We start from the raw sequence: 7,752 nt of genomic DNA on the forward strand, positions 1-7,752 counted from the left end.
GACAGTGAGCAGAATTTTGCTGTCAATGCTAATGACATAAGTTTATAAAAAATGAGCAAATTTGAGAAGTGTTATTTAAATTATTATATAAATTTTTTTTTGTTTTTTTATGTCTACTACTTTGTTAGCTTTAAGACTCTTTAATGTAAAAAATTCCCACATTTGCTTAAAAAGTTGGTCTACCCAGCTTCTAACCTTCTAAAATATTGATTCATACATACATACATACATATATATATATATATATATATATATATATATATATATATATATATATATATATATATATATATATATATATATATATATATATATATATATATATATATATATATATATATATATATATATATATATATATATATATATATATATATATATATATATATATATATATATATATGTAAGGGCAAATGTTAACATGTGCTAACAAAACCTTCTTGTAGTTCAAATGTTCAGATATTTATAATTGCCCCGAAATTCTTGGGGTAAATGTAAACAATGACATTTTTTTCAAAATATATTTTTTTTATTAAAAAAATTTCTTTACACCTTTTTCAGTTTTACAGTTACCAATTTTTTTTGTCTATTTTTTACAAATAATTGTTTTTATATAATTCGGATACATTTCCCCACTTCATTATGACCACTTTTTTCTCTCGTTATTTTTCGCTACTAGTCAGATAATGAAGAGTTCAAACCGACCAATGCAAAACTATTGTTTGTTATGGTTTATGGTGGGATTTATACAAAAACCGATTTTTATTTAAGCTTTTCCTCGAGTCACATAAAATCGTTCTCCCGAATGAAATTAGTTTAGTTTTGGGGATGAGAGCGTCCCTACAAACAGTCGACTCCAATGAGCCCAATGAGCCCCGCGTCTTTTACGTGGTTTGTGAGGTAGATGAGGTGAAGTGTAAACTGCCCCAAGATGTTAACGGTTTTTCTGGTGGGTTTCGATAGACAAAACAATTTGACTCAATGTTAGGGATAATTTTGTTATTTTTCCTTTTGCGCTTGAGAAATTTTCGAAATACAGATAACATACTACAGCACAGTGAAATTAATATAACTTATTCTTGGTTTTGTGCTAGTGGAATCACGAGAAAACCGTGATCTCAAATGCAATTCTAGCTTTTTTAAAATGATAACCTCTCCAAATTTAACGGACCTTAATAATTATTTGTCAAAAATGGCGAGACAAATTTAGTAGATAATTTCAGGTGGAGGGTGTATTTTATATCAAGGTTCTAATTACCCAATATATTGTATTTAACACGCTACGCGGTGTGGTGTAGACCTACGTAAAGTTCATTTTAAACATTTCACAGAATGACTTACGGTAAAATCCTGAAATGTTGTTTACATATGTAATCGAAATGAGCTAGCTATATTATTATATATTAATTTTCGTTTTTTTAATGGAACACCCTGTATATTATCAGATTTTTAGATTCTGCGAAACATTCTGGAACTTTTTTAACATGTACCATACCTATCTAGAACATTTTTGGAGATAAAAAGAACTTTTTAATTTTACAACAAAGAACCCGTTACTCATGTTACAAAAAATGTCAAAAATTATTGACAGGGATTTTTTTGTATTTTTATAAATAATTTTTTATTAGTGTTTTTCTTACCAACCATTAAACTGTGTGTCATATTTGATAAATCCTATTTTAGCGTTAGGTTTCTATTCGAAAGATTAGTTTTCCGAGCTAAAATATGCACGAAACATATGTGAAGCATGCGAAACGACAACATTATAAATTACCAAGAATATTAATTTTGATAACAAGCAACAAAACTGTTTCTCACCTTTGAAATTTGGCGGCGGTAGTTCCAGGCGTCATTGATGGGGATCGTGCGACCACGTTGCTTGACGACGTTACATCAACTACTGCGCGTCTTCACTGTTGGACGTCGCGGAAGAATGCCTTCCAGAGGCGCTCTTCGGCGGCCCGCTCGTTCGTCGCGACGCCGCACGACGCCAACACGCGCGTGCCAAATATATATTAAAGTGCATAATTCGGCAGGTTGCTACCGATTTAATCACGCGATGTTTTCGAAACGAAATTCGACATTAATGTCACTAACCCCATGAAAAATTATCGTTTCAGCATTCGCTGCCACAACCATTCGTTGCGAATATAATCAGTCTGGACGCTTATCCAGAAAAATAATTACCATTTTCAAAAGTACGCAACACTTGACGTATGCCCAACATTCTTAATTTTAATTGTGGCGCCATCTAGGCACGAGCAATGCCATTTGCATTCGTCACAGACCTCCGACATGCTGCTGTGGATCTGTGCTTTCGGGCGGTTTTTTGAAATTTGTGAGGTTGGAATATAATATGAAAGTAAAATTTTGAGAAGCAATGGCTCTATTCGAAGAAAACGCTGAAATTAGACCTATAAACGTGGAAACCGTTCACAAAATATGTTCCGGACAGGTAAAACGCGAAGCAATATTCGCCGCTCTTTAAATTTTTCATGTTTGTTGTAGGTGGTGCTGAGCCTCGCGATAGCGATGAAAGAGCTAGTAGAAAATTCCGTCGACGCAGAGGCATCTATAATAGACATACATTTGAAAAATTACGGTTCGGAAGTACTGGAAGTGCTAGATAACGGGGTAGGAATTCATAGAGACAACCTTGAACTTCTCAGTAAGTTTTATCTTTGTTACATTTCTTAAAATATAAATTTTAAAACGGCACAAATAGTACCGTCCGCTTTCTTTTCTAAGCAAAAAAACACTACACTTCTAAGCTGCGAAAATTTAGCGATTTGGAAAATATCGGTACTCTGGGCTTTCGGGGAGAAGCCATGAGTTCGCTCTGCGCTTTATCCGATGTCACCGTCACATCAAAACATGCCTCCACTGAGCTGGGGACTCGAGTTCAGTATGACCGTAATGGCATTATTATACAACAGGAATCTACTGCCAGACAGCAAGGAACAACTGTTAGCATAAAGAACTTGTTCTCTTCGTTGCCCGTGAGACGGAAAGAGTTTTTAAAAAATTTAAAAAAGGAATTTACTAAGATGTGTACATTGTTATATGCCTATTGCCTGATTCCAAACGGTATAAAGTAAGTGTCCTATAGCTAGGGTAGATTTGGAATTGCTGTTATGGCATTTTAGATTTACTTGTACAAATGTGACAGAGAACGGTACTAAAAGTACAATCGTGGCAACAGAAGGTAACAAAACAGTTAGGGAGAACATAATCAGTGTTTTCGGGGTGAAGCAGTTGTCTTCTCTGATCGATGTCGAGTTAGTCGTACCGGAGGAACCAATTTTAAAAGAGTACGCGCTCGTTTTAGCTCCTGGCGAGAAATTGCCCTTTGATTTCCAGTTTTTGGTATCCAGCGTTATGCACGGCAGTGGCCGTAGCTCGGCGGATCGTCAATTTTATTATATAAATTCGAGACCATGCGAACCCTCCAAATTAATGAAACTAGTTAACGAAATCTATAGGCAATTCAACAACAAACAGTATCCTTTCGTGTATTTGAACGTCACGACCAAAACTGCACTGGTCGATGTCAATATAACGCCAGACAAGAGGCAAGTATTCATCGAGAAAGAAAAGTTACTTCTGGCTGTGGTGAAAGCTTCCCTTGTCGAAGGGTTCAAGCATTTTCCGTCGACGTACGTCATGCAGAACCTGGATGCGGTCGGCTCGAAACGTGGTATAAAGCGCAACATGACCGACGGTCAATTAAAGGTGGTCAGTATATTGGACAAGTTCAAGAAGAAAAGCAAATCTGAAGAGGCAGGTGGGAGTACGGGACGTGAAAACGATTTTGAAAGTGACCTCGTGGAACAGGTGGATAAAAGTTTAGACTCTTTCGTCAATATTGCCTGCAAATTGACCAAGGAAGATTGCACAGAAAACTTGGTTAGTTTGACTTCCGAGAAGAACGTTGAAGTTACCTTAGACAGTCCTTCGCAGTACGTTAAGAATAGAAAGGAGGTTCCTTTGAAACTGAACATGGATTTCTTCAAAAAAAGGTTTAAAAATGGTTCCGGCGCGCCTGCAGAACAGGAGGTCAAAGTGAAGTTCCGACTTGGTATTGATCCGGGAAACAACAAGGGCGCCGAAGACGAATTGAACAGGCACATAACCAAAAACGATTTCAAAAACATGGAAGTGATCGGCCAATTTAATATGGGTTTTATCGTTACGAAACTAAACGATGACCTTTTCATAGTCGACCAACACGCCACCGATGAAAAGTATAATTTCGAACTGTTGCAGGCGAACAAAACAATGAAAAGTCAAATTATGGTCAAGTAAGCCTTGCGTTAGTTTTCGTTACTTCGTTTCTACGTGATTTTCCAAGAAGGATTAACATCGTTTTTATTTATAATGTTTTCAAAGTTCGTATTACGCCATATCGGACGTTCTTTTGAAAATAAACAAAGCAATCGAAAATTATAATTAAATTTTTAAATTGGGTCATTGGCCTCTGTTAGAAAAAAATGCTTAGCGTGAATGGCCAAAAGGGAACTTAGACGCCCAACTGTGTTAGTAAAACGCATTATTGAATTGAGTTAGGGAACTTGGACAAATTTTAATTTGAAAAATATTGCTTAAGTTTAAAGTTTATACCATTAAAAAAAAACACAGTTTACAAAAAAAAAATAATTTCGTAGTTTCGGTGTAACATATATAAGCATTTAAAAATTGTACGGAGACTGCAACAGGTTGGGTGTAAGTTCCAAGAATTAAAAATGTTAACATAATGTTAACTAAAAACGACGGCTTTTATTTTCTGCTAGACGAGTAAAAAGTTTATCTGGCGACGTTTTCCCGCTTTTCTATCGGATAAAAAAGGCGACGTTATTTACTTTTACGGCACCTTCCGGTTTATTAAATTTTAATATTAGAAATTTGTCGGTACTTCATCAATCAAAAGTCAAATTAGTTTAGTTAGCATTTATTTTGGTTAGTTCGTTTCAACGTGATCGTCTCAGAAGAATTAACTTTGTTTTTATTTCCAATATCTTTGCGAATACAAATATGGAATATGGAGTTGATATTTCGCCATTATCCTATATTGGACGTTCTTTCGAAAATAAAACAATCAAAAACTATTATTAAATTTGGCAGTTGACTTATAATACAAGAGAAGCCTGAGCGCGCATAGCAAAGAGTTTGGTTAGTTCATGATTTTTTCGCGGGATTCCATTTAAACTTTCAGGCCCAAGTTGTTGGAACTGACGGCGGCCAGCAAGACCACTTTAATTGAACGCGAAGATGTGTTCAAGAAGAACGGATTCACGTTTAGCATCGAAACCGACAGCGAAGGTTATTTAATTTGTCGCGACGTATACCCTTTCCGACATTTATTTTAGTCTTACAGAGAAGAACGTTTACTTGACTTCCGTGCCGATAAGCGACAAGTTTGTTTTTGGCAAGAGCGACATCGACGAAATGATTTTCATGATGCAGGTAGTTCAGTTGCGCCCGGTGTGCCGTGTTCAGCCTTTTTATTTTCAGGAAGATTCTAGTCGTTCGATGTACCGACCAATGAGAGTAAGGGCCTTATTTGCTTCAAAGGCGTGCAGGAAGTCGGTGATGATCGGTCAGATACTATCCAAGTCGGACATGCGCAAGCTGGTCGATCACATGGGTGAAATAAATCAACCATGGGTATGGTCAACAGATTTTCAGGAGACCTCACATTTCATTGGTTTAGAATGTGATGCGGTGTTGACATCAGAGTGTTAGGTCTCCTTGGGTCTAACTTGGTTGGATAATGTTATTTTTCTAGAATTGCCCGCACGGTAGGCCCACGATGAGACACCTGGTCAACTTGAAACTGTTGTTGTAAGAGAAACAAATTTGGTATGTCACTTTTTATTTCGTCAATAATTTTTATACAGGACCTTTTATATAAATGAATTAAAAATTGTAAAAAATTAAACACTAATGGTTCGGAATATATTAAACCCACTCTCCGCCGTGCTAATTATCACTCCTGGTAGTTGGGGGTGCCAGTGAAGCTCTTTGATGTTGTTCTGCCCTTGATGGATGAACAAAAGTTGCGGCGGAATGCCCTAAACGATATTATGTAGCGCTGCCGTTATACCGAATTTCAAAGATGCCTACCTCTATTTCTTCGGCGTTCACTTCGGAGTCCTTCTCCACAGACAGGTCCCACAAAGCGATTTGGTTATCCTCGCCTCCAGAAGCAAACACAGCCGAATCTGTGGGATGCCATTCCACGGAGGTTACAGCCTCGGTGTGGTGTTTAAACGTGGCCAGGGCGACCTTTTCCTTGATTTTCCTCAAATCCCATATGTGAAGGAACCCGTCATCACCGCCTACAGTTTGAAGTTAGAAATACAAAATATTTACCTAGAAACAAACTAACCGCTCACAATAAAGGGTTCATTTTTATTCCAACTGATCACATTTACATCGTTCTTGTGTGCGTTGTCGCAAGTGATCATGCAAGCTTTGGCTGGGTTCGCTCTCGTGTCCCAAATTCGTATACTTTTATCTACGGAGCAGCTGGCCAACACATTTCTCTCATTCGGTGACCACTGCAAGTCTTCCACAGAGTCAGTGTGACCTATTAAGGGCCTCTGATCGACTTTCCATTTCGAAGCTTCTGAAGGGTGCCATATATGGATATCCTTCTTGCAGTCGCCAGTTGCCAGAACCTTGAAAGGAAAAAGTGCAATCGGAGAAAGAAAGAACTCGAGAGACATACACCGGGCACGGTTTGGCACCAATCCAGGGCAAAACCCTCCTTCTGGTGGCCGGTGAATGTAAAAATGGGTACTGTTGATTGAGCTTTACTTTCTTTGTTATATTGATGCAGCAATTGATCAGAATCAACCGCTTGCAATTGGGGCATCAAGCTCCATATATTCACTTTCCCCAGTTCACTCCACGAAGCTGCCAAGACCACATTGTTAACAATATTGCTCTGGAAATATAGAATGCATTGTCACAATTTAAAGTCTTAAAACCCCATACCCTAATCCTGTTAACACACCCGTGGTGTTTTACAAGAGCCCCGGACATTTTAGGATTATTTTCTTCATCTTCGTCGTCATCAGACTTGTCATCGTCCGAGTTGTCTTCATCCTCGTTTCCACTTGTCTTGTGAAGATTTGAAAGCTTCATAACAATTATGTTATTTAGGTGAGTTTGTCGAGCCTGAGTTCCGGCAACAATGTATGCTGACAGAGGAAACGTTTCCCGATTTTCGCCTGAAATAAAAAAATTGCTGCCTACACCTGACCACTCGAGGGACCATTAATGAGTAACCTTGTTACCTAGACTGTCTCTTACGATATCAAAACTCAAACACGGAGAGCTCGTCCGAGCTTGGTGGTACATTACGTAGGCGCTTTGATCACATACTAGCTCTTCACCCTCTTGTAAACTTCGCGTAGGTAAATATACCTCTCTTTCTTTTTCTGAAACTTCTTCCGAGGTTTCGCCTGTTTGTTCATTATCTCTATCGCTAGAAACGTCCATTTCTTCATCTGACATTTTCGGAAATATCGAATGTTCAAAAGTTGATTGAAGAAAAACAAATAACGTGTAGAGACACACAATTCTGCCTTTATAGGTTAGTTTTTGCATTCCTATTAGTGATCGATGTAGGGGCGAGTGTCCTTAATAAATTTGCCCACTACAAATATAAAGGAGAAATCTATCACAGACCACTAATAAAAAGTGGCGCCATGGTGTTGAAGTTTCGATCATAATTCCTGACGCTTA

The 7,752-nt window shown here is 37.7% G+C and overlaps 3 protein-coding genes across 8 annotated transcripts in view; 1 reads left to right on the plus strand and 2 right to left on the minus strand.

The window, feature by feature from the left end:
* LOC132698393 (sodium-dependent serotonin transporter) overlaps positions 1-1,929 on the minus strand; it is a 46,721-nt gene extending 44,792 nt beyond the window's left edge. The window contains exon 1 of the mRNA XM_060664420.1: positions 1,819-1,929. The gene's annotated coding sequence lies outside the window, so the exon portion shown is untranslated. The remainder of the gene's footprint in view (positions 1-1,818) is intronic.
* Positions 1,930-2,250: 321 nt separating this feature from the next.
* LOC132698799 (mismatch repair endonuclease PMS2) lies at positions 2,251-5,900 on the plus strand. Of its 6 annotated transcripts, none has more exons than XM_060665087.1 (8): positions 2,251-2,455; positions 2,509-2,668; positions 2,749-3,094; positions 3,147-3,959; positions 4,020-4,301; positions 5,213-5,319; positions 5,375-5,664; positions 5,786-5,900. In XM_060665087.1, exons 1-8 carry the CDS (start codon positions 2,381-2,383, stop codon positions 5,843-5,845), a joined length of 2,133 nt encoding a protein of 710 aa, XP_060521070.1. In that variant the 5' UTR covers positions 2,251-2,380; the 3' UTR covers positions 5,846-5,900. The 6 variants fall into 6 exon arrangements, 3 of the variants coding, with proteins under 3 accessions (XP_060521070.1, XP_060521068.1, XP_060521069.1); XR_009618428.1 differs by having other exon boundaries at positions 2,253-2,455; positions 3,147-4,301; positions 5,375-5,463; positions 5,516-5,664; XM_060665086.1 differs by having other exon boundaries at positions 2,296-2,455; positions 3,147-4,301; positions 5,375-5,463; positions 5,512-5,664.
* Positions 5,901-5,933: 33 nt separating this feature from the next.
* LOC132698800 (glutamate-rich WD repeat-containing protein 1) lies at positions 5,934-7,745 on the minus strand. The gene is made up of 6 exons (XM_060665088.1): positions 7,302-7,745; positions 7,000-7,235; positions 6,731-6,949; positions 6,389-6,680; positions 6,124-6,338; positions 5,934-6,071 (listed from the first exon to the last, which is right to left on the minus strand). Exons 1-6 carry the CDS (start codon positions 7,612-7,614, stop codon positions 5,934-5,936), a joined length of 1,413 nt encoding a protein of 470 aa, XP_060521071.1. The 5' UTR covers positions 7,615-7,745.
* Positions 7,746-7,752: the final 7 nt, after the last annotated feature.

Source organism: Cylas formicarius, unplaced genomic scaffold (assembly GCF_029955315.1).
Source record: "Cylas formicarius isolate icCylForm1 unplaced genomic scaffold, icCylForm1.1 PGA_scaffold_2__14_contigs__length_35257938, whole genome shotgun sequence".
Classification (NCBI taxonomy): domain Eukaryota; kingdom Metazoa; phylum Arthropoda; class Insecta; order Coleoptera; family Brentidae; genus Cylas; species Cylas formicarius.

What these genes read in the sequence shown, in the direction of transcription:
- LOC132698799 (XM_060665085.1), top strand. Translation starts at nt 2,381, where the DNA reads ATGGCTCTATTCGAAGAAAACGCTGAAATTAGACCTATAAACGTGGAA. An exon ending in ACAAAATATGTTCCGGACAG is followed by an intron (nt 2,456 to 2,508) that starts GTAAAACGCGAA and finishes TGTTTGTTGTAG; the next exon opens with GTGGTGCTGAGCCTCGCGAT. An exon ending in GTGAAATAAATCAACCATGG is followed by an intron (nt 5,665 to 5,785) that starts GTATGGTCAACA and finishes TTATTTTTCTAG; the next exon opens with AATTGCCCGCACGGTAGGCC.
- LOC132698800 (XM_060665088.1), bottom strand. Translation starts at nt 7,614, where the DNA reads ATGCAAAAACTAACCTATAAAGGCAGAATTGTGTGTCTCTACACGTTA. An exon ending in TGAACCCTTTATTGTGAGCG is followed by an intron (nt 6,339 to 6,388) that starts GTTAGTTTGTTT and finishes TTCAAACTGTAG; the next exon opens with GCGGTGATGACGGGTTCCTT. An exon ending in TGAACGCCGAAGAAATAGAG is followed by an intron (nt 6,072 to 6,123) that starts GTAGGCATCTTT and finishes AATATCGTTTAG; the next exon opens with GGCATTCCGCCGCAACTTTT.